This window comes from Ovis canadensis, chromosome 6, assembly GCF_042477335.2.
Source record: "Ovis canadensis isolate MfBH-ARS-UI-01 breed Bighorn chromosome 6, ARS-UI_OviCan_v2, whole genome shotgun sequence".
Taxonomy (NCBI): Eukaryota; Metazoa; Chordata; class Mammalia; order Artiodactyla; family Bovidae; genus Ovis; species Ovis canadensis.
This window is the reverse complement of record NC_091250.1, coordinates 107298216-107324567: the sequence shown is the minus strand read 5'-3', so window position 1 is coordinate 107324567 and position 26352 is coordinate 107298216. Positions and strand designations below refer to the sequence as shown.

The 26352-nt window shown below is 40.9% G+C and overlaps 1 protein-coding gene across 1 annotated transcript; it reads left to right on the top strand.

Annotated features, from left to right (window-relative positions):
- The first annotated feature begins 2376 nt into the window (after positions 1–2376).
- Positions 2377–26029, top strand: LOC138442649 (endotoxic shock protective protein U9-ORF-like). The gene is made up of 6 exons (XM_069594397.1): positions 2377–2423; positions 19564–19630; positions 21112–21162; positions 22631–22678; positions 23346–23381; positions 25704–26029. Exons 2-6 carry the CDS (start codon positions 19577–19579, stop codon positions 25851–25853), a joined length of 339 nt encoding a protein of 112 aa, XP_069450498.1. The 5' UTR covers positions 2377–2423; positions 19564–19576; the 3' UTR covers positions 25854–26029.
- The last annotated feature ends 323 nt before the right edge of the window (positions 26030–26352 follow it).

Genomic DNA, 26352 nt, shown 5'->3' with positions numbered 1-26352 from the left:
AAAAAATGCTCAACGTGGCTAATTGTTCGAGAAATGCAAATCAAAACTATAATAAGGTACCACCTCACACCTGTCAGAATGACCATCATTGAAAAGTCTACAAATAACAAATGCTAGAGAGTGTGTAAAAAAGGGAAGCCTCCTCCACTGTTGGTGGGAATGTAAGTTGGTGCAACCACTATGGAAAACAGTATGGAAGTTCCTCAGTGAGCTAAAAACAGTATTACCATATGATCCAGCAATCCTACTCCTGGGCATATATCCAGACAAAACTAGAATTCAGAAAGATACATGCACCCCTGTGTTCACAGGAGCCCTATTTACAAACAATAGCCAAGATATGGAAACAACCTAAATGCCCATCAACAGAGGAATAGAGAGAGAAGATGCAGTGTGTATACACAGTGGAATACTATGCGCATCAATTCCACTCCCAGCGGAATACTACAGTCATAAAAAAGAACAAAATAATGCCGTTTGCAGCAACATGGGTGGACCTAGAGATTATCACACTAAGTAAATAAGTCAGAAAGAGAAAGACAAATACCATGTGCTATCCCTTATATGTAGACTCTAAATGAATCTATCTAAAGACCGAAATAGACTCACAGATATAGAGAACAGACTTGTGGTTGTGAAGGTGGGTAGACGGGGGAATGAGGGACTGGGAATTTGGAGTTAGTAGATGCAAACTGTGACATATAGAATGCATAAACAACAAGGTCCTACTGTATAGTGCAGGGAACTATATTCAATTTCCTGTAATAAACCATAAGGGAAAAGAATAGTAAAAAGAACGTATATATACAACTGAGTCACTCTGCTGTACTGCAGAAATGAACACAACATTGTAAATCAGCTCTGCTTCAATTAAAAAAAGTATCACCTGTGTATTGGGTATGGAGGGTGAGATTATTTTTAAATATATAGGTCCCCAGCCCCATCTCAGAATTTTCACAAGGTAGCACCCAGGTGTAAGTATTCTGAAATTCTAAGGTCTATCCCAGTTAAGAACTACTAATAATTCAACCCCTTCATTGTTTTCATTGTATACCTTTTATTTATTGTTTTTATAATGTCTTATTGGTAAAGTTATAAGAAATTGTGTAATCCCATGACCAAAACATATGTATCCTTTTCCTTATTTGCTTTTTCTTGTTATAACTGTAATGTTTATATAACTTAATGTTCTGCTTGTTTTATAAATTCACATCTGTGTTGCTACATAGTCTTCATGATTATTCATTTAATGGCTGCATAATTTCACATAGATGTAATATAATCTATTCAGCCATTCTCCAATTGTTAAACATGTATTTCTAGTTTTTCATTATTATAAATAACACTGGTTCAAAACTTTATGCATGTGGCTTGTTTCATAAAAATCTTTCCAATTATACATCTTCTTAGGCTAGATTCCCAGGCAAGAGATTATCTTGTCAGGTGTTGGATTAGTCTATAGGAAGGTTTACTGTAAGGCTCACATGATTATGGAAGCCAAAGAAGTCCCAAAATCTACAGTCAGCAAGCTGGAGACCCCAGAGAGTTGATGGTGTGGTTCCACATTGGTTCCAAAATGTGGTTTTCAGCTGACGGGTACAAAAAGCCACGACCTTCCCTCATACAAGGAAATATATTTTGCAAACAACCTGACTTAACTTGGAAGCAGATTCTTCCAGAGGTAGTTGAGCCTCCTGGTGAGAAGTCAGCCCAGTCAACACCTTGACTGCAGACTTGTAAGACCCTGAGCTGAGGACCCAGTAAAGTTGTGCCTGAATTCTTGACCCAAAGAAACTTTGAATAAACGTGTGTTGTTTTAATCGACTGTGGTTAGTTTCTGAGCTAGGGAAGCAACATACTGTGCTACCTGGGAAACTTTTTATTTTCTTATTCCATCACTCCAGAAGAGTCTGGATTTCCAACAGTGAGTACCATTTGGAGAAGAGTTCAAATATTTTAAGTGAATACCTATGACCCACGTGTTTGCCTTACCTGTTTCACTAACTGAGAGACCAAGCATACTAATGAATTCACATTTATATCTGACCTATCTCGTGAAAGAGAAGGAAATGACAACTCTTGCCTGGAAAATCCCATGGATGGAGGAGCTTGGTAGGCTACAGTCCATGGGGTCGCAAAGAGTCGGACACGACTGAGTGACTTCTTTCCTTATCTCGTGAAAACAGTTCAAACTCAACAAATAAAGCATGTGTTATTTCCACAACAACCTCCCCTACACTATTCTTTATGATTAAAGCTAAACAAGGACTCTGAAGCTCCAAGATAGCTCAGAGAGGATAAGTAGAGCCCTGGGCGGTGAGTATGTATAGGAATATGCTGCTGAGAGCAGCCCATGAAGACCATCTCTGCTACCGAGAGCAAGGGTGGGGCTTACAAAGGCAACAGCCACAGAGCTTCACCAGGTAAAATGATGGGTCAGCATGAACAAGGTCTTGGCTTGTCAGTTCAGGATGGACTGTTTATAGTGGAGCTTGGAGGGCTGATGGCTAAACTCTGGGTTTCGCGTCTGCTCACCCTAACCAGTTTTCTGGGAAGTAACTGCTCTGGTTCCTTCTTCAGGGGCCCTCACTGTTTGCTAGTTACACCCTTTTGACTCTGTATCCTGTGGTAGGCAAGTCCTATTTGCACACTCAAGGCTTACAGAAAACTTCCTTTATCAATTAACATTCAAAATTAATAGGGATTGGCTTTAAGGGAGTTTTTATTTAAAAGGAACATTTAAATTGTCCTAGGAAAAAATAGGAGAATGATGCCTCTAATTCAGTGATTTAGCCTTAACTGCTTATTAAAATCATCCGGGGAGCTTTTAAAACATAAAATGCCTGAGGCCCTACTCCAGACCACTTAAATCAAAATCTAAGTAAGAGGCCACACTATCAGGATGTTTTAAATACTCCCCAGGTAATCCTGAAGTGCAGCCAGGCTCCAATACTGCTTATCTAACGGGTTTACCCTGCAATAGAGAAGGATGATTATTTGGTAAGACATTAACTGCTGTTTTCAGTGGCATAACTAAGTATGAGAGGCCAATTCAGAAACCTACTATTTTTAGATTTAGAAGAGGAAACTGCCAGCTTCCTCCAGTGATGACATCTTAGCCACAGTACATTATCAAAACCAAACTGACAAAACAGCTGGGACCTACTTAAACTCAAAAGCTTTTGCACAGCAAAGGAAACAATAAACAAAACAGAAAAGACTACCCATAGACTGGGAGAAAATATTTGCAAGTAATGTGACTGATAAGGTATTCAGTTCAGTTCAGTCGCTCAGTCGTGTCCGACTCTTTGCGATAAGGGATTAGTCTCCAAAATTTACAAACTGCCTAGGACACACGCAGCAACCAACACCGAGCACAGCCAAAAACAAAAACAAACAAAAAAACTCATCATATTAAAAAAAAGAATATACTAACAGTCTTTTTCAGGATTTTTGACATATCATCAAATTATAAATATTTTAGAAGTTTTTAAAGCAATTGCTAATACTGCTGCTGGACACAGAATTCACAGACAGCTCTAATTAGGGTTCCTTAAATCTCTTAACAATCATTGCTTTAAAACTGAACTTTTATTTCTGTAGAAGTAAAAACCTTTTATCTATGTTTTAATGATTCAAACACGGTTGTAAGTTTCTTAATCTCTGAGCGAGTGTCTTGAAATATTTCCAAAGACACAGACTTTAGACACTAACCTACAATCTCAACAACGCTTTACAGACAGGTATGTGCTGGAACGGGCTTCCCAGGTGGTGCTAGTAAAGAACCCACCTGCCAGTGCAGGTTAGCCGTTAAGAGATGCGGGTTCGATCCCTGGGTCAGGAGGATCCCCTGGAGGAGGGCACAGCAACCCACTCTAGTATTATTGCCTGGAGAATCCCATGGACAGAGGAGCCTGGCAAGCTGCAATCCATAGGGTCACAAAGAGGCGGACACGACTGAAGCGACTTAGCACGTGTGCTGGAATGCTCCAGGCAGGAGCTCCCTGCTCCTAGAGGCAGCTTAGTCCTGTTTTCGGAGAGCTAATATGTGTTAGTAAGTTTTCCTTGCATCAAGCAGCAGCCTTGTATGAGGATCTGGAGTCAGAAGACACTAGATTTTGATTCCCAGCTGTGGGACTTGGGTGGTCATCTGAGATCCCTGCGCCTGCTCTTTACAAGGTAGGTGAGGTGGGGGTGGGGTGGGGGATGGGGGGTGGTTAACATACCCACAGGTGTGTTGGGGTCTGGGGTTAATTAACACAAAATCAGAAACAACTGTCTTGACAGAACCCTCATCTTGGTCTGAAACTATAAGACACACAGCTGAATCTCTTCATTATAAATCTTTATTTTCCCAGATGAAGATAATTTTAGGTGTGTGTGTTTTTTTGAAAGCTTGCAAAGTAGGTTTTTTTTTTTTTTAGTTTTTTATTTTTTTAATTTTAAAATCTTTAATTCTTACATGTGTTCCCAAACATGAACCCCCCTCCCACCTCCCTCCCCATAGGTGTGTGTTTTTTAAACCTTAGATTCATTGTTATATATGTTGTAACATTAAACTATTTCAAAGGTACTCACTTGGATTTTTTCTTTTTTTTCCCCTTTTTTTACCAAAGTTGTTTTTATGGTATCTTACATTTATGGCAAAGGATATTGATTTTTCAATTAGAGCACTGGGGTAATGTTTTTTTTTTAGAGTCCAGAGTTTGAGAAACACCAGACTCTCAAAGTACAAACTCTGTTACCCAGCCTGTGCCCATCTCTATAGTCTCAAATCTGAGCTGCTTCTCAAACTCTTTCTAGCCACTTGGATCTCGTCCCCCAGTTAGACACTACTATTCACATATTGGTTTCCTGATCCACCCAACCCTCCCCACCTGTTGGCCTGGCCTCATTCTTCAACACCGAGCTCAAATGCTGTCTCCTCTGTGAGGCTTTCCAGGGAGCTGGCCTGAGGTTCCTGCTACTAGAGACCGACTCGCACTCTCACAGTGACTGGCTTCCATGCTGGCCCCGCTGACTCCCCAGGAACATAAGGCAGGGTTCATGTCCTATTCTCACTGAGTCTCCAGCAACCTGGCTACACACTCTGCAAATATCATTGGTTACTATTAATAAGGGTCACCAATTTCCTTCTTTCTAGGTTTGTTCACCACTAGGTTACAAATGGCTTCCTAGGTGGTATAGTGGTGAAGAATCTGCCTGCCAGTGCAGGGGATGCAAGAAACACTGGTTTGATCCCTTGTTTGGGAAGATCCCCTGGAGTAGGAAACAGCAACCCACTCCACTATTTCTTGCCTGGAAAATTCCACAGACTGAAGAACCTGGCAGTCTACAAGTCCATGGGGTCACAAGAGTCAGACACAACTGATCACAGACACATACACAAATTACAAACTCAGCATGAAATGTTTCCAGGAAGATTAACAGACAAAATTGTATCACACAGAACCCAACCTAGTCATGGCAACAACAACAAAAAAATCCTTTTTTTTTTTTTTAAAGATCAAAACAAGCTACACAGGTTTTTATTTAAATGAAAATGTACTGTTCTGAGCATACAGGGCAACTGTACCTTCATAAATTGTGGGTAGAGGTGTAAACTGATGCAAAAAATACTTACTCTCTTTGTCCCAATAATTTGACTTCAAGATTGCTATCTTTGAAAACACTCTCAAGAGTATGAAAATCAAATGTTCACAGATGTTCTTGGCAGCATTGTTTGTAATGGCAGAAAAAATTTAGAATCTACCCCAAAAGTTCATTGATGAGGAATAGGGTGAAAAAAAATTTATGAAATACTATGCAGCTATTAAAGAGAACTATCAACCATTAGCTGTGGCTACTCCTGGGGTGTGGGTTTTGTGGGACTTCCGCTTTCTACTCACAGAGTGCACAAGGAGAGTTTTGAGTGAAATTCTGAAAACAAACCTAATTGCCAAGGCTATTTACTATTCAGTATCCTTTAAGATTTTTTTTCTGATCATGAGATACTTTTGTAATTAACAAATATAAGATTTAAAACCAAACTACTGTTTGATGTTCCTTCAATAAAGGGCCCCTAGGACTTACCTGGCAGTCCAATAGTTAAGACTCGGTGCTTCCACTGTGGGGAGGCAGAGGAGGGGCAGGGGACTAAGATCCCACTGGCAGCAGTGTAGTCAAGAGAAAAAAGAGGGGGGTGCCCTACACCTCAATAAATTATATATTTAAAGCCACTAGATGTCACTCTGAGCAAATGTTCTGTGTCACAAAGCTGTAGCTGTAGAAAAAGCTGATCCCTCTGATGTTCCCAACTAGCTAGAAATATAGATGTCATCTGGTCTCAGGGAAATGCTGACTTGGGGAAGGGCCCCCACTGAACTGCAGATGCCACTCTCGGTGCCAAGTGGCGACGATCAGGAAAGGAGCGGCACAATCACCCAGGTAGAGGCAGGATGTCTGAGCGAGGCAGGGCTGCACCTGGACCCTGAGCTGGGACAGGGATCCTCCTGGCAGGGGCTGGTCACACCATGGCCACAGGCAGGCAGGCCCCGTCTTCCTCCTGGGCCATGAATTTATGTGTACTGGCTGCCTGGCCTTCACGATTGATTTTGCTTCCAAAATTTCTACCTTCAGGCAATACTTTTCCAGCACTTAGGAAGGTATTTGGAGGGAGTGGGGGTGGGGGTTGGGAGGTGGGGCGGTGTGTGGAAATCCAACCCCAACCTGATCAAACTTCTGGATTACCTACTAAATTATAGGTGCTACAGAGCGCAAAGGACAGTATGAAATACAAGAGCAATATACAGTCAGCAAAACCCAGACAGCTGGGGGCAGTATGTGACATATGACCTGGTTTCTTCAACAAATAAATTATAAGGAGACAAACAAAAAGAGACCAAGGGAAAACCCTCAGATTAAAAGAGACTTAAGGAAATGGCAACCCACTCCAGTGTTCTTGCCTGGAGAATCCAGGGACGGGGGAGCCTGGTGGGCTGCCGTCTGTGGGGTCGCACAGAGTCAGACACGACTGAATTGACTTAGCAGCAGCAGCAGCAAGAGCCATATCAAACAACTGTAACATATAGAACTTTTTTAGACCCCTAGTCAAAAACACTGATGAGGGAAAAAAAAAGACAATCAGATGTGTGAATACTGACTGGATCGTGCTTTCACTCGGTCACTAAGTCGTGTCCAACTCTTTGCGACCCCATGGACTGTCTCCTGCCAGGCTCCTCTGTCCGTGGGATTCTCCAGGCAAGAATACTGGAGTAGATTGCCATTTCCTTCTCCAGGGGGTCTTCCAGACCCAGGGATCAAACCCGCAGCTCCTGCTCAGCAGGCGGATTCTTTACACTGAGCCACCAGGGAAGCCCCACTGACTGGATGATGTTTAGGTATTACTTTTTAGGTATGATAATGACACTGAGGTTATTTTAAGTCCTTAGAGAAACACACTGGAATATTTACTGGTATTTGTTTCAAAAGAGGGGGCAGTGTGTGGGGGTATAGATAAAATCACATTGACCCTAAGTCGATTTTTGTTGAAGCTGGGTGATTATATTAATTAATTATACTTTTTAAAAAATAATTTTCTGTTTGAATTTTACTTTAAAGCATAAAGTTAGACATCAGTGTTAAGGTGGGAGGAATAAATGACATACTTGACAAAGCAAACAGAGAAACTTTCTCAAAGCACTACTAGAGCCAGATGAGAACCATAGCAGTCAAGAAATTTCTCAGTGGATGAGAGTTAAGCACAGTTTATCAGTTTTGTGGGATTTGGAAGAGGAAACCACCTAATCTCATTAAGCCTCTGTCCTCAAATGTAAATGGGCATCACATCAGTATTTTCCAGGGGAGTCACAGACTTAAATGAAAGGAACACATAAAAGAGTATTTTGAAACCCAAGACGTACTATCAAGTGCTATTAATAGTTTATGTGATAACACTAATTCATTTAGGGCTTCCCTGGTGGCTCAGATGGCAAAAAATCTCCCGGTCCCTGGGTCGGGAAGATCCCCTGGAGAAGGAAATGGCTACCCATTCCAGTATTCATGCCTGGAGAATCCCATGGACAGAGGAACCTGGTGGGATACAGTCCATGAGGTCACAAAGAGTTGGACACGGCTGACCCGGATTTTCCAGGGGAGTCAGAAGACTTAAATGAAAGAAGCCTATAAAAGTACTTTTAAACCCATGACATACTACTTGAGTGCTACATGACATACTAGTTGATATACTATTAGTAGTTCATGTGATAACACTAATTCATTTATTCACACAGACATTCCATAAACATTTATGAAGAGCCAGATACTATGTTCAGTTCAGTTCAGTTCAGTCACTCAGTCGTGTCCGACTCTTTGCGACCCCATGAATCGCAGCACGCCAGGCCTCCCTGTCCATTACCAACTCCCGGAGTTCACTCAGACTCACGTCCATCGAGTCAGTGATGCCATCCAGCCATGTCATCCACTGTCGTCCCCTTCTCCTCCTGCCCCCAATCTCTCCCAGCATCACAGTCTTTTCCAATGAGTCAACTCTTTGCATGAGGTGGCCAAAGTACTGGAGTTTCAGCTTTAGCATCATTCCTTCCAAAGAAATCCCAGGGTTGATCTCCTTCAGAATGGACTGGTTGCACTCCAAGGGACTCTCAAGAGTCTTCTCCAACACCACAGTTCAAAAGCATCAATTCTTCGGCGCTCAGCCTTCTTCACAGTCCAACTCTCACATCCATACATGACCACAGGAAAAACCATAGCCTTGACTAGACGGACCTTAGTCGGCAAAGTAATGTCTCTGCTTTTGATGCACTGTGAATACAAAGATGGAACATTAGCCTTGCTTTGTCTAATTCCCTGTTTATCAACCTTGGGTACACATTAAAAACACCAGTGCCTGGGCATCCACCCAGACCAATTAAGTCATAGTCTCTGGGTGTGGGTCTTGGTTATAGGGATGTGTTTGTTTAGAGCTTCACAAGTGATTGATTCAACTTTGAGGGTTGAGAACCAGTCTTCTCATCAATTTCAATGAGTAGTTCTAAGCAATATTTTACAAGCCTGGGTCTTAAAAAAAAAAAAAAAAGGTACAAATGAATTTATTTACAAAATGGAAGTAGAGCTACAGATGTAGAAAAACTTGTGGTTATCAGTGGGGAAAGGTGGGGAGAAGGATTAACTGGGAGACTGGGATTGACATACACACACTACTATATATAAAATAGGTAACTAAAAAGGGCTTATTGTATAGCACAAGGAAGTCTAATCAATTCTCTGTAATGATCTATATGGCAAAAGATTTTAAAGATAAATGGATCTATGTATCTGTTGTTGCTGTTGTTTAGTCACTAAGTCATGTCGGACTCTTTTGTGACCCCATGGACTGTAGCCCACCAGGCTCCTCTAATGTGTAACTAATTCACTTTGCTGTACAACATAAACTTAAGGCAACATTTTAAATCAGTTACACTCCAATAAAACAATTAAAAAAAGAAACCTGGGTCTTGGTTTATGTAATTTTCAAGCAACTTTTAATGACTAGAGACACCCTCTAGCTGTTCGATCTCTGAAAGGACAAGGACTTGTCCAGCTGTGCACCAAAAGGCCATCTGGCCATACCTGACTTCCTAGTGGTCGACAAAGTCACGTAATTTCAGGTGATTCCCCTGGAATTTTTCGTTGTGTTTTTCTTCCATAGAGGGGATTTATCTTTTTTGATTATAAAAGGTTTTGCTGTTCTTGTTCAGTCACTAAGTCATGTCCGACTCTTTGCAACCCCATGGACTGCAGCATGCCAGGCTTCTCTGTCCTACACGATCTCCCAGAGTTTGCTCAAATTCACGTCCCTTGAGTCGGTGATAAAAAGTTTGAGATTGCGCAAGTTTCTCAGTTTCAGACATGAACGAAGGAGACTGGGCAGTGTTCTGACTCACATTTCAAGTCAGACTTTCCTGAGTCACGCGGAGCCCTGAAACCACGGGGTGTGAAGGAGGAGAGCAGTGAGCCTAGCCACACCAGTCTACCCCACACAGAATTCCCCACAAACACTTCCTGTTTGACTTTTCAGTTTGTTCCAGAAGGTGCTGGAAAGAGAGAAATAGGATCCGCTGACATGGTTAAGAAAGGAAAGAAAATCAGGTTGAGAGTAAAATTTCTGGAGAAACAGTAAAATAATGCTCTGAAAGCAGAGTCCCAGATTCTCCAAGTCTCATTACTAGATGTATGAGTTATATAAAACCACAGAAATATGGATTTACTTGCAGGAGATCTTATTTTACTTCTTCCCTCTACATATCCAGGTATCTTTTCTTCCTCAACGCATATCCTCAAATGCAAGCACCCGGGTGGGATCTTTCTGGGCACAGAGCAAGTCCAGAAGGAAGACAATATATGCTCTGAAACTACAGATACCAAGTGACACCCTAGCTCTACCCCTTATCCACTGTGTGACCTTGAATAAAATGCTTAAAGTTTCTGTCTAGGTAAAGTGGGGCTCATGATAGATAATACCTACCTCAGTCAAGTTGCTGGGAAGATTAAATGAGATTACGCATACAATGAGATTGAGATAAAGAATGCTTAGCACAGCATCCGCTGCACAGTAAACTATGATTAAGTTTAACACACAATCTACTGCCAGAAATCCCTCAGACCAGTGCTTCTTAAACTTTGTGCATATAATTATCTGGAGACTTTGCATATTCAGGGAACAAGTTTCAGTTTAGGAAGACGAAAAAATTCCAGAGATGGATAGTAAGGTTGCACAACAATGTGAATTTACCTAATGCCACTGAACTGTACTTTTAAAAATGGTTAAAATGGCAAATTTTCTTCTGTACATTTTTGCCACAATTTAAAAGCACTTTCAGGGGCTGCTCTGGTGGCTCTGTGGTGAATCCACCTGCCAGTGCAGAAGACATAGGTTCAATCCCTGATCTGGGAAGGTCTCACATGTCTGGGAACAACTGAGCCCTGCGTCACAACTATTGAGCCTGTCCTCTAGAGCTTGAGAGCAGCAACTGCTGAGCCCACATGGGTCAGCTACTGAAGCCCTCGAACCCTAGAGCCTGTGCTCTGCTACAAGAGAGCAACCCCCACATGCTGCAACTAGACAACAGCCCTCACAGTAGGGTCTGATTCTTTGCAACCCTGTGAACTGTAGCCCACCAGGCTCCTCTGTCCATAGAATTCTCCAGGCCAGAATACTGGAGTGGGTAGTCATTTCCTTCTCCAGGGAATCAATCCTGGGTCTCCCGCATTGCAGGCAGATTCTTTACTATCTGAGCCACCAGGGATGCTCAATGAAGACCCAGCACAGCCTAAATAAATAAATAGAATGCACTTTCAGTAGCACTTTGAGTAAGCTCCTAGATGAGGTTGATGAAGATAGTTTGCAGACCACACTTTGAGTAGCAAGGTCCTCTGGATATTGAACCACCACCATCAAATTGATATTACACTTTACAGTTAATGTAAGGCATTTCTACATCCCTTGTCTCTGTGATCCCCAGAATAACAACACATGATACTGTATTCAGAGCGAATGCAATTCTTCCCCTCCTGCAAGCAAAACCTTGATCTTGGGTCATAGCCCTCTTACATCAAATCAGGGCTGTTTCTCTATGTAAGCAGACAGGATCTTACTTGAAGGCCTCCTTTTTTTCCCCTGTATTGACTGCTCTTTTTAGGGAAATATCTCAAGCAAATGCTTCCCATATCACCTTGGGCTTTCCTTACCTATTTACATTTATGGTTGGGGTAAAGACAGGTTCTCCAGCCTAAATGGGGCTTCCCAGTTGGTGCTAGTGGTAAAGAATCGACATGCCAATGCAAGAGATGCTTTGGGTTCCATCCCCAGGTCAGGAAGATCCCCTGGAGGAGGGCATCACAACCCACTCCAGTATTCTTGCCTGGAGAATCTCATGGACAGAGAAGCCTGGCAGGCTATAGTCCATGGGGTCACAAAGCGTCGGACATGACTGAAAGACTGAGCACCAGCCTAAGCAGGGAGCATCTGCTTCACCCATGGATGCTGGCCTTCCTCCCAGTCTGACCGGGGCACATCAAACATCTCTGTATTTACCATCTTACTGACAGGACACACGGAAAACTGCTTTGTCATGTCTGTTGAGTGTGGGACCTGACAGCATTCATTAGAATTCTAGTTTTTATTCAGTCGTCACTGCTATGTATCAGCGAGTGAAAACAGAACTGGATGTGCTCAGCCACACTGTGTGCTTGGCATGACTGGCAGCCCAAAACAACAGTTCTCCAAATGTACCTGCGTAAGCCAGTGACAGCATATTTCCCTAGAGAGCTGCGAACAGAGCTCTAATTAGTGTGTTTGCTCACAGCTGTTCCTTGTACCAGAGGTTCACACAGCCTCAGACTGTGGGCTGCTGCTGCTGCTGCTAAGTCGCTTCAGTTGTGTCCAACTCTGTGCGACCCCATAGACGGCAGCCCACCAGGCTTCCCGTCCTGGGATCTCCAGGCAAGAACACTGGAGTGGGTTGCCATTTCCTTCTCCAGGGCATGAAAGTGAAACGTGAAAGTGAAGTTGGTCAGTCGTATCTGACTCTTTGTGACCCCATAGACTGAAGCCTACCGGGCTCCTCTGCCCATGGGATTTTCCAGGCAAAAGTACTGGAGAGGGGTGCCGTTGCCTTCTCCTGTGGGCTGTTACTATTGTGTATCTCTCCGTGGAGTGGTCTGCAGGAATCCTGCAGTAATGGGTCCATTTCCTTAGCCACTGGGAACAGGATCAAGGTCACTGGGCACAAGAACAAGGTCACCAGGCATCCTAATTCCACTTGAAAAAACTGTCCTGTCCACAATCTAATCCAAGAAGAAACTGCTGTAGAGGCCAAAGTGCCTGCTTCCAGCCCCTCCAACAGTAGGATTCCCTCCAATCAGCAGCAGGAATTCTCAGGGGTCTCCAGTCTCAAAGGGAGAGGAGATAGGACAGATACCCCAGGGGTCAAGTCCCTGAGAACCTGGTTCTCCACATTAGAATCATCTGGGGAGACAACCGTTTACTGATGCCTGAGCTCCATTCCAGATCGACGTTAAGATAATCAGGATGTCTGGGGGTAGAAACTGGGCATCGACAACTATTATAAAAAGCCAGTCTAGGGTTTCCCTGGGAGCTCAGTAGGAAAGAGTCCACCTTCCAATGCAGGAGTCACGGGTTTGATCCCTGGTTTGGGAAGATCCCACGTGCCATGGAGCAGCTAAGCCCGTGTGCCGCAACTACTGAGCCTGTGCCCTAGAGCCTGGGAGCCACAACTACTGAGCCCACACACCACAACGCCCGTGTGTCCACAACAAGAGAAGCCAGCTCCACAAGAGAAGCCAGCTCCACAACAAGAGAAGCCAGTGCAACGAGAAGCCTGCACACCGTGACTAGGGAGTAGCCCCCGTTCCCCGTAACTAGAGAAAAGCACAAGCAGCAACGAAGACTCACTACAGCCAGAAATTAAAAAATAATTGTTTAAAAAGTCAGTCTAATGTGTGGCCATATTGAAAACCACCACCTCGGGGGGTTTCTGTTTTGTTCAGACTTCAGAGCAAAAATTATGATGACCAGGAAGCAGGAGCCTCTCATTACAAAACAGATCCTAATGTCTCTAATGACACAGTGGGAGCACTGTGCCTGAGCACAGCAGTAGTTGGGGTGAACTGTAATCATGGTGTAAGTGTGTTTACCCCAAGGGGGAGGATAATTCGCTCTTCAGTGAAGGCATAGAACCAAGGACCAGCTCCCACCTTGGGAAGCCCTGGCTGCTGACCCGGCCCCAAGGGGAGGACCTGCAGGGAAGAAGGTTTGGTGTGCCTCACTCACACCGGCTGGATGCATTGGATTTTGAAATAAAAGGCATTGTAAACTATAAAAGAATTCCAAAAATTAATCTCTTTATCTGAGAGGCAAGTTTGGAATGAACCATTCCATGAAGTAGACAGCAAACATAGCAGAACTTGGAAAACTGCTAACACATCCACCAAATTCTCTTAAGATGAATAAGGATTAAAACTTGATTTCTGGATTTCCTGGCCACTTTCATATACTCTCCTCTATCAGGAGGAGTATTTGGTTGAACATGCTTTAGAAAAATGACATCTCCAAAGATAAAGGTTTTATCTACAAAATCAGCGATCTAATTTTTTTTTATATCTTTATTGCTCTTCAGTTTTCAATTAAGTTTATTTGTAGATAGTTCTTGGTTTTTAATTCATTCCTGAGGAAACAGCATAGAACCTCTCATTGCAGTTATAAGTAGTATAGAAAACAGACATAATACAAAATACAAACCAACTTACTAAAAACATTATGAATTGACACCTTCTATGCAGATTGGAGTCTTACGTGAACACACAGTTTTTATTGTGTGTGTGGGTGGGTACATGTGTGTTTTCATTGCAAATTGCTTAATGTCAAAAAGCTAAGAAACCCTAACTCCACAATCTTGTTGAGGTTTATTCCATCAGTTAAAAACAATCTGTTGTTATTCTTATTTGTTTTTGGTGGCTCTCAGTTAATGGTTGATTCAGGGAGGATATTGTGATTCTGTCTTCATGTGGTGAATATTAAAAATTCAGTTTCATAAATAAAACCTATAGATATTCAGAGATAAGAAAATATATCCTACTTCATGATGTTAATTACATTCATGTATATACAATGTATTAATATATCAATTGTATGAGTGCAATGAATATATGTATGCTGTTGTTGTTTAGTTGCTAAGTCATGTCCAACTCTTTTGCAACCCCATGGACTATCGCCAATCAGGCTGCTCTGTCCTTGGGATTTCCCAGGCAAGAATACTGGAGTGGGTTGCCATTTTCTTCTCCAGCGTTCTAATTTTTAAGAGATTTTAATATATGAAGAAACTGAGTCGACTGATACCTGACCTTTCCTTTTGATTTCATTAATGACTGAAGTTTGCTCTTTTCTAAGGGAGAGTGAGGATCTGGTGATTTTTGCTTATCTCTTTTGGCTTCTGAATCACTCAACTAGTCAGGATTTCTAAAGCACCACAGTGCATGCAGACACCCCTGCCACTCCCTGCTTCATCATCCTTTAAGAAGACTGACCTACCTATGGATCCATCAATCCACCACGTTCTTCTCACTTCCATGGTTTTGCTCACACTGTCCCCTTTGCTTGGAAAGTCTTTTCTGTCCTTCCCATTAAGCCTGGGTGAAATTTTGCCATTTGCAACATGGATAGACCTGGAGGGTATCATGCTTAGTGAAATAACAGAAAGACAAATACTACATAAAACAAATGAATATTAAAAAAACAGAAATAGACAGATACAGAAAACAAATGAATGGTTACCAGTGGGGAGAGGGAAGAGCAAGATAGGGGTAGGGGATTAAAGTAGTACAAACTACTTTGTATAAAATAAGATACAAGGATTTACTGGAGAAGGAATGGCTACCCATTCCAGTATTCTTGCCCGGAGAATCCCATGGATAGAGGAGCCTGGTGGGCTACAGTCCATGGGGTTGCAAGAGTAGGATATGACTTAGTAACTAAACCACCACCACCCACAAGGAATATAGCCAATATTTTATAATAATTTAAAATGGAGTATTATCTATAAAATATTGAATCATTATGTTGTATATTTTCAACTAATATATAAATCAACTAAAAGAAAAAAAAGAACAAAGGCACACTGAGAAAATGTGTTACATTCTACTCTAGTTGGTAGTCTGTGCTTCTTAGTGCTGAGAGCTTCTGAATCTTCAAAGGGAAAGCACACACTCCTTTGGGATGCCACACCTCAGAAAGTTGAGAGGTCCATCCCCTCAAATTTATTCCTGAAGGACCGAACTTTTGATCCCCACTGCTGAGAAGCCAAGAGTTAGTGCCTCAATTTTAAGAGACGCAGATAGGTTAACAAGCAAGGTTCTCTTGCCAGCCACCCTTTTGCAAAGGCAGGAGGAACAAGCAGGGTCTTCTGACAACTGTGGTCCTGAGGAAGCAGACTGGAAAAGGTGAAACCTGTATCTTTCAAGACTGGTTGCCTCTTGGAAATGGCTGCTCTTCCTTGGACGCTGCCGGGTTTTGTGATCCTGGCATTGGCAGGCCATGCTGGCTGTTAATTTGCCCCTCAAGTGGGTGGTGCCACATCTCTCGTGTTCTGTCTTTACCCACATTTTCTGTTCTTACACCACACCACACCTTTCTTTTTTTTCCGAATATAACATTTCCTTAAGGTTTAAAAACAAACAAGGTTCTCATATGGCTCCCAGAGTATCCTGTTTGCTGCTGCTTAGTAGGGTGGTTGGGTCCCCATGAGGATAGATCCAGAGGTTTCTTTGACTTTTCTCACTTATCACTATCTCTGTTCCAGAAAAGATGAAAAAGAAGAGGGGATACTGCTTTAAAAGGGCTCAATCTGTTTCATCAAACTAGAGAAAAATAGTGAATTCTGGGTTGCAGGCAATTACACTATTCATATAGTTTCATAGCTAGAACATGGGAGGTCTCTGAGGCAAAGTTGTGAAGCTTGCATTTTATTTCATTTTGTATTTGAGCTTAAAAGTACTAGAATCTTTTCACAGAACTAGGTTATATAGCCCAACAAAAGACTACTCATTAGAAAAAAATACTGTGAAAGGAATTGGGTTTGGCAAAGTGATGCCTTAGCTAAGCTGTTAGTGTCTCACAGGTGATGTTATTCAAGACTGAATAACCAAGATTTTTATTTAAAAAAAAATACTGCAGACCAATTTCGGAGAAGGCAATGGCAACCCACTCCAGTACTCTTGCCTGGAAAATCCCATGGATTGAGGAGCCTGGAAGGCTGCAGTCCATAGGGTCGCTAAGAGTCGGACATGACTGAGCGACTTCACTTTCACTTTTCACTTTCATGCATTGGAGAAGGAAATGGCAACCCACTCCAGTGTTCTTGCCTGGAGAATCCCAAGGACAGGGGAGCCTGGTGGGCTGCCATCTATGGGGTCACACAGAGTCGGACACGACTGAGGTGACTTAGCAGCAGCAGCAGCAGCAGACCAATTTACCTGGACCACAGAAGTAAAACCTATGGACGTGAAGAGTACAGGACATCTCCAAAAGGAACTAAATATTTATCCTACCAAACATACAGAGCAAGACATGAGTGAGCTTTTGTCAGAGGAGGGAAGAATGTCTTTTCTCTAGTACTGAGTTAGCAGGAACCTGGACTCTGAGATAAGCAGAGCCCAGGAGTGTTCTCTGTGGGAAATCGAACTAACCTTCAACAAGTGATGCCAGCACCCGCAGAGCTGAGCTTGGACTCAGGGGCTAGTTGCTCCCTCCACTTATCCAGCTCATAGCCTCTTGTCTCCCCGATGAATGAGATAGCGAAACAAGACTTCCTCTGTCAAGGCATGACTCATGCAAATGTCAGTGGATTTATGTTAAGTCTTTTAAGCTGAAATGCTCAAGGTGCATCTTTCAGCCAAGCTACTAAAACAGTTTGGTACTTTCCTAGTTGTTGCAATTATTCATCCTGATTGTTCATTAGCAAAACCCTAGGTCTCCTGAATTATTCATATCTCAAGAACAACCACAAAAATGTATTCTGATCGGAGACAAGGGTCTTGGCCCCGCCAAGAATGAAGTATTGGCCCTGTCCTAGTCCCATGCAAATGAGGGTCATGAGGACTCATTGTTTTTTAATGTACTGATACTACACGTCATTAGAATCCACATATATAAATACCTTCCAGTTATCCAGATCATCTGGAAACGAGGCGTCAAGGAAATCTCAACCATCTTGAACATTCCGTTTTTCCTGGTGTATAAGGTAATAAATATCCTTTCAATTATAAATTTTATTATTTTATCCAAAATATGGACAACTGGAAAGGCTGAGAATTAAAAAATTTAGTTTAATTTATTGACAATAACATTTTAATTCTCTTTTATAGTCATGTGGCCCATGTTTTTAATTCTTTAAATATTATCCCATGGACTCACATTTTATTTATTTTAAATATGTTACTCTGATACTTGTTCCAGGTTGTATTAGGGTTTTAAAATAGTGAGTGAAAACAAATTATAGAAAAAGAGCAATCACAAAAATCCTACAGAGGTAGAATTTTAGAAGTTATTCCTATTTCCCTCCTCCATATTTAGAGCAATGAATATATGGGAAAAAAAGAGGAGCATCAATCAACAGTTTTAACAGGCGAACATAAAGGATGCAAGCCTTCCAGTAGGCAATAATAGTTACAAGAATTGGTCTTTTTTTTTTTTTTTTAAGAATTTGGTCTTGATATCATCCTCTTGAACACTCTCTCTGCATTTCAAATATTGTTTAACCTCGAAGATGGATTTTTTAAAATCAATCACTGGAAGCTTGTTTCAAGACATATTATGGCATTTCACAGATCTAAGGTTACTGGATATGTGTTGTCATTTTCTGTCTTGATTTATTTTAAAATTACAGCTCCCTTTGTAAGAAGTATTCCAAATGACAGAATTAATTTCTATAATAAACATTTACCAAGTGACCCCTCTTACAAAAATGAATCAATTAATATACTGTTGGCAAAAATTATAGCATTCTTATGGAGAAGGAAAACAATTATTTATCTTCAGAATGCCTCATCTCTCTTCTCTTCCTGCAAAACAACAATTAAGGGCATTTTGTATATCATTTTAAAAGATGTTCTAATAACAGTGTAGCTTTTTCTTGTTTCCAAGAAAAATGAAAATGATTGAAATAAAAGTTACCATGATATAGTAGAAAACAGAAAACCATAAACCTATTAGAATTTACTATCACATCAAATAAACCCTCTATATCATAATATAGGAGTATAGACAAATACCCACTTCTAAGTGGATATAATACTAATATCTACCTATCAAAGTCACTGTAAGAATCAAATGAAATAATAACTGTATTTCAAAAACTGTGTTTTTATAAACAGCGACTGATATTCTTTTAAACTCACTAGGTAAATATTGCTAATAAGTATGAAACCCGCCTGCAATGCAGGAGACCCCAGTTTGATTCCTGGGTTAGGAAGAGCCACTGGAGAAGGGGTAAGCTAACCACTCCAGTATTCCTGGGCTTCCCTGGTGGCTCAGGCAGTAACGAATCCACCTGCAATGTTGGAGACCTGGATTTGATCCCTGGGTTGGGAAGATCCCATGGAGAAGGAAATGGCAACTAACTCCAGTATTCTGGCCTAGAGAATTCTATGGACAGAGGAGCCTGGCGGGGTAAAGTCCATGGAGTCACAAAGTGTCACACACGACTGAGCAACTTTCCCTTTACGAAATGTTTTATACTCTACCTGAATGTGTGTGTGTAAGATGCAGATCTTGAATTAGAGCCACACGCCATGTGACTCATAATCTATATTCCAATTGTTTAACAGACTTAGCGACTAAACAACAACAAAATTATCTTCCAGAATCTCTAATCTATACATCCTTTGGTTCCTAATAGCATAAGCTTCAGTCAAGTTTCTTAAGAATGTGCCTGATCCAGGGTCAGGCTACATAAGCAGGAAAGGGTTACATATTTTCTAAGTTAAGAATTAATACTCTTGTTTTACTTACAGATAGAATCTAAAGATGAAAGTGGTATTTCTGATCACTTTCCTTTTGGTCACGGCTCACTGCACACCAGTAAGTAACCTCTTAATGTTTATTTCTGCAAATCAGCCTTGGTTCACGCATTCTAAATTTTAATACTCAATCTTCACGAAGAAAAATCTATCATTGGAGTCAAAGTCGAAGTCTCCCTTTTAAGTTTCTTGGGAGCTAAAAGTAGCTCTTTCAAGGTATTTTTCCCTGTTAGAGGGCTTCCCTGCTGGCCCAGTGGCTAAGACTCCCAGCTCCCCAGGCAGGGGCCCGGGTTCAATCCCTGGTCAGGGAATTAGATCCCGCATGCCGCAAAAGACCCACAGGAGCCAAAAAAATAAATACAAATAAATATTTTTTAAAAAACCTGTTAGAAAAACAAAAGAAGACTGTCAGAAAAGCAACAGATTTGAGTCAAACGTAGCAGGGAACCTCGCCTGGCCTCAGAGCACAGCTGTGGTTCTCAATCTTGGCTGCACTTTGGAATTGTTTGGGAAACTACACAAGTCCTAAGACCTGGGTCCTGCCCTCCCAAGCCTGACTTAATTGGCCTGGGGATGCAGGCATCAGGATTTTTATCATCTTACCAGGTGACTGTTCCACTGGGCAGCCAAAGTTGAGAAGTGCTGGTGGAGGAAGGGTCGTTGACTGCTCTGGAGAAGCCCTTGATGAACTCTGAGACCACTGGAAGCCCCATGGTGGTTTAGGAAGACTGCAGCTCAGCTTGTTGCTGTGAACAAAGCAGAAAGTGAACACAATGAGACAATTACAGGCTTACCTCGGAGATATGGCAAATTCAGTTCCAGACTACAACAATAGAGCAACTATCTCAAGAAAGCGGGTCATACGAATTTCAGTTATGTCTATATTATAACCTATTATGTATGTATGCAGCAGCGTTATGTCTGCCAAACAATGTGCACCTTAATTTTTTTTGTTTGCTTAAATTTTTCCTTTTCTAAAATTTATTTTTAAACCACGTGCGCTTTTATTGAAAAATAATTTATTGCTAAAAAACACTAACCATCATCTGAGCCTTTAGCAAGTCAGAGTAGTAACATTAAAGATCACTGAGCACAGATCACCATGACAAATATAATAATAATGAAAAAGCTTGAAAGACTTGAGAATTACCCAAATGTAACTCAGTGAGCGAAGTGAGCGAGTGCCAGTGGAAACTGGGACAGTAGACCTGCTCGTCACTGGGTTGCCACAAACCTTCGATTTGTTTTGAAAAATATGTACTTTCTGTGAAGCACAATGAAACTAGGTGTGCTTATATTTGAGATGTTTTTGGTACTAAAACAGATTAGTGACTGATGTTAACAGATATAATATTCATTTGCTTATTCTAAAAACAAATGTTTCTTGAGATGGACGATCATGCAAGGTGCCAGAACTACACAGATGACAAAACATAGTCCCTGCCTTTTGGGAACTCAAAGTCCAAGCCTCCTAGTTAATTACTATTATTATCATTACATCTATTTCCTCAGTCTCCATATTCTGTCTCTCAATTTTCACAGGTACAAGAATTTTATCCTGGAATTCACCAGGATTACTTCTTAAACTGGCAGGTAATTGTGTGTGTGTGTGTGTGTGTGTGTGTGTGTTTTAAAAACCACCTAAATTAGGAATATTTGTGGTCTCCTAGGAAAATGTGATTTAAAGAGAAAATATGTGAGACATTTTCAAGAAGTAATATTTTCAGGAGCATAAAGTATGATTACAAGATTTTCTCTTAGGAAAGGGAACCCTCCTACACTGTTGACGGGAATGTAAATTAGTGCAGCCACTATGGAGAACAGTATGGAGGTCCCTCAGAAAAATAAAAATAGAACTACCATGATCCAGAAATTCCACTCCTGGGCATATATCCAGACAAAGCTATAATTTGAAAAGATACGTGCACCTCTATGTTTACAGAAGCACTATTTACAACAGCCAGGACATGGAAGCAACCTAAATGTTCACTGATAGATGAATGGATAAAGAAGATGTAGTATATATACAATGGAGAATTAGTCATGAGAAAGAATAAAATATTAATAATGCCATTTGCAGCAACACAGATGAACCTAGAGAGTATCATACCAAGTGAAGTTAGGTCAGACAAAGACAAATGTAATATGACATCACTTATGTGTGGAATCTAAAATACGACACAAATGAACTTATCTACAAAACAGAAATAGACTCATAAAGAACAGATTTGTAGTTGCCAAGGGAGAGTGGGATGGAGGAGAGATGGATTGTGAGTTTGGGATTAGCAGACGCAAATTATTATGTATAGAATGTGTGTGTTAGTCACTCAGTCGTGTCCAGCTCTTTACGACCTCATGGACTGTAGCCCACAGGGCTCCTCTGTCCATGGAATTCTCCAGGCAAGAATACTGGAGACGGCTGCCCTTTCCTTCTCCAGGGGACCGTCCCAATCCAGGGATCAAAGTCGGGTCTCCCACACTGCAGGTAGATGCTTTACAGTCTGAGCTACTAGGGAAGCCCACACATAAAATGGATAACAACAAAGTTCTACTGTATAGCACAGGGGAACTACATTCAATCTCCAATATTGAAAAGAATATGAAAAAGAATATATATGCATAACTGAGTCAGTGTGCTGTACAGCAGAAATTAATACAATACTGTAAATCAACTATATTTGAAAAACATTTAAAAAAATATTTTCTCCAAGGTAAAAATGAAAACAATCTAAGGTGGGAAGCATAGGAACCAGCCTCACTGGCATAGCTAGGAATTCTGTGGACAGTTCCTGCCAGTTGGGAAAATCATCTCCAGAGAAACAGACCTCTCTAGGCGTGTGAAAATCAGAACATCAGCCTTGAGTTATCTCTTGTCTGAGTGAACACCACCGTTCTCAGTGTGCAACTGATTTAGATTCTTCTCTTTTTGCAAATAAGGGGACAACATAAGTCATGAAACTGCTTTTACAAGTTTAGCGTAATCTGACTTCAATAATCTAGAACCCAGAAATCACCAGAATATTTTGTTTTTACAACGTAATATTATGTTTTTACTTTTCAGAGGATACACCACAGAATGAGACCATATCAACGATTCCTGTATCACACGGTAAACTCATTCAATCTAATATCTAAAAGTCCTCATTAAAAAGTTACACATGCGATTAATTCCTTTTAGAAGACTTCATCTCAACTGACAAATGTCTTTGTCTTTTTTTTTTTTTTTTTTTTGCTAAACAAGCTCAGAGATAAATTTATACTTATTTTCAGGAATTATGTTTCGTATAGACTTTTTGATCTGTAAATGGCAGCTTCTTGGTATATTGCTTGCTTCTTTGCATCTCCCTGAAGATGCTTGGAACATCTTTGAAAGTTCAGGTTTCTGCTCAGAGAGAACTGCCAAAGCATATAGCTCTCTGTTCCTCACCTTGATACTTGACTGTCCTTTCCTTTCATAGGCAGGGATGAATCTCTATGTTTCTATGGATCCTTGTTGCTTTTTTTTCTTTCAGTGAGGCTGCTAATCTCTGGAAAATTTTTGTACCAGTACTCTTCTCTGCTAACTCCTAACTCCATTCTCTTCATATGATTGTCCAATTAACATTACAACAAGCCCCTTTATTATTCACAGACTTTAAAGTAATTTTTGTAATTTCCTCTTGGAAGTTTTTTTTTTTTTTTTTTGAGAACTTAAAAAAATATCTTTGAACTGAAACAAAATTTCCTAACAATTAAGTGTCAGATAACTGTTCTGGTTTTTCTTTTCCCCCTTACAGTGCCTTCAGAGGCTTTATGAGCTCTGCAATACCTGTGTAAGTTTTCATTCTTGATTTTTCTATCATTATCAGCACTTGAGAGAAGAATTAAAGCTCAGGAAAATAAAGGGAAAGACATAGGAAACGTGGAATCATGTTTGAGGGTTTGTCATCATAATATTGGCTAATTTCCCATTCATATCTGTTTTTAATACAACTTTAAGTCACTTATTATGAATTAAGAATGTTCCATATACTAACAAAATTACTAATTAATGGAAGAACTAACATTTGTGAATTTGTTTGAAAAGCCTTAGAATTTTTTGAAAACGTTGAAGACAGTTATTAAGCCAAAGTCCTCTCAAATTTTCATTACATGTATCCTACTAATAATATCTGAGAAGGAACTTCAATTTTTAAAAAAATACATATATTCATATATTTAAATATGTGAAATCATTTAATAAATCATATTATATTTCCTTCCTTCCACTTTTCAGCTCTAAAATGTCCATTTTATGTCAAAGTCACCATCTTTTAATCCCTTGAACATTTTAATCATTGCTATCTTAAAGTCGGTGTCTACTTTTTTCCATAACATGGTGATGTATTTTGTAGCTGTGTTCCTGGCTGGTGGTTCCCTCTTTGGTATCATTTATTCATATTCCAAGACAGTGTTCTGCATACATGAAATCTCATCCTCTCAGGGGAAGTATAAAGCATTTTCCACCTGTGCATCTCACTTCTCAGTTGTCCCCTTATTTTATTTAAGGTTTAGGAGTATACCTTAGCTCTGCTGCTACCACGGCTCACACTCAAGCGTAACAACCTCAGTGATGTACACTGTGGTCATACCCATGCTGAACCCCTTCATCTACAGTCTGAAAAATAAAGACTTAAAGAGAGGTCTGAAAATACCCTTTGGAAAGGTGACTCTAAAAGGGCCTATTTATCCTAGGACTTATGAAGCATCCTGGGTAGCAGAGCTCAACACAAGAGCCAAATGTTGCCACTCTTCGATGAGACTATAAACATAGAACATGCCTCCTTCATTTTTTGGTGTGTGTGTGTGGGGGTGGAATTCTATTTTGATTTCAAATTCTCTATACAATGTATGTAACTCTATTTTATGTTTTGTAATATCTCTCATAACCAAGATTTTTCCTTTTTTCATTTTTCAACTCTCATCATTGTATTCCCAAACTTGTTTGTGAAATATTTGGAAATTCCCACTTATCCCAAGGGACTGCATGGATCCCTTCAAGGATAATTTCTTCTCAAATAAAATAGATCATATGGAGTAAAAAATAAATAAATAAATAAATAAATAAAATCGGTGTCTAATAACTACAACTATTTGGATCTCCTGAGAGTCTGCCTCTCTGATCTAATTTTTTTTTTCATTGTCAGTTCAATCTTGTGCCGACCACTCCCTCTGATAATTTTTTTAAAACTGGTTGTTGTTGATAGAGCAGTTAACATTGTTTTTGAAAACTGTAGACAATTTGAGGTTCTAGATGAAACCGCCTTCCTCCAAAGAGAAAGTATTTTTTTTTCTTAGACTGTGTAGAGTATGGGCACAACATTCACAGACCACCTCGATCCATACAGAGACTGAGTTGATTAGAACAAGTCCTGCTGGTTGACTCTTACTCCCAGGGTGAGGTCTTTGGAGTTCTAGCTCTAAGACTGGTTACTTATTAAGTCTCCGTCTCCCTGCATGCTAAGTCGCTTCAGTCTTGTCCGACTCTTTGCAACCCCAGGAACGTGTATAGCCTACCAGGCTCCTCTGTCCATGGGATTCTCCAGGCAAGAATACTGGAGAGGGTTGCCATGCTCTTTCTTCACTCCTTCTCCCTGGCAGCCCCTGAACTTGGAACTTTTGTCCCCTAGCCCTGTGAGTTTGTTAAAAGTCCTGCTCAGCTTCCACCCTTTCAGCCACTACTTTTGGGATTGCCAATTGCCTCCTTGGGATTCTTGCCTCCCCACAATCTCGAGTCCATAAGCTCACTTTCTTATAACTCTGTTACCTTCAGAAGCATGCTTAAGCATTTGTGGGGGCGGGGGGGTGGGGGTCCAAGTCTTCCAGTTGTTCTTCCCAAAGGGATTGGCTGGAACAACAGGTTGGAAAGAAAGTCGTTGATTTTCTTTTCAGCTATCAAATACAAACAATGTGAAATTTCATTAATTGTCTTACACATACAGAGAACTAGAAGAAGCTGATAATTTTAATAAAACTTTTTAAAAATGGTACTGGTTGAAAATTCTCTTATCTATAACAAATTTAACAATGTTTTATTATTCAAGTAATGGCTATGTAATATTTGTATGTTGAGTATTTATAGATGCATTCTTGTGTCTGGATTTTTGTCTTATCAGAGGAAACCACCAGTGAACAGACAGACTACCACAGACTCCATGCTACCATTCTCACCAGCGACAGAGATTGGTCCTCCTCTGACTCCTACCCCACCAGGCCCCTTTACCCCATCAGGCCCTTTTACCCCTGACACACGGGGAGACATATGATTCATGAAGTTCCACAGAGGCTTCCTAGCCAAACACAGCATTCTTTCCCCTGCATTGTTTATCACCACAACTGATGATCAGAGATTCTCTCTGCTCCTTGGACCACAGCACACCCTTTTCAGTATCCTGGATAAAACGGCAATGCTTCATTAAAAAAAATGCTTTTATCACTCCTATTATTCCTGAGTGGAATGTCATTTTCCATCATTATTGACATTTAAAGATAGATCAGGAAAATGAGCAGAGGAATCTCAGAAACAGGATCTCTTTCTCTGGGAAGTCACAGGCCTATAGTTAAGAACCAGAGGTTCTATGACAAAGGAAGGAAGGAAAAAGAATTTCGGGGAGGGGTATGCAGCCTGCAGTCTCTGCCAAACATGGGGAGGTGAGAGGTGACAGGACCATCCCCAGCCTACATCCAAGCCCTTGAGAGACTTCTGGGATGCTTTCCAGCAAGAGGAGATGGCGTTTTGACCCTTTTAACTGGGAGGGAAACTGA

What these genes read in the sequence shown, in the direction of transcription:
- LOC138442649 (XM_069594397.1), top strand. Translation starts at nt 19,577, where the DNA reads ATGAAAGTGGTATTTCTGATCACTTTCCTTTTGGTCACGGCTCACTGC. An exon ending in ATTACTTCTTAAACTGGCAG is followed by an intron (nt 21,163 to 22,630) that starts GTAATTGTGTGT and finishes TTTACTTTTCAG; the next exon opens with AGGATACACCACAGAATGAG. An exon ending in ATGAGCTCTGCAATACCTGT is followed by an intron (nt 23,382 to 25,703) that starts GTAAGTTTTCAT and finishes TTGTCTTATCAG; the next exon opens with AGGAAACCACCAGTGAACAG.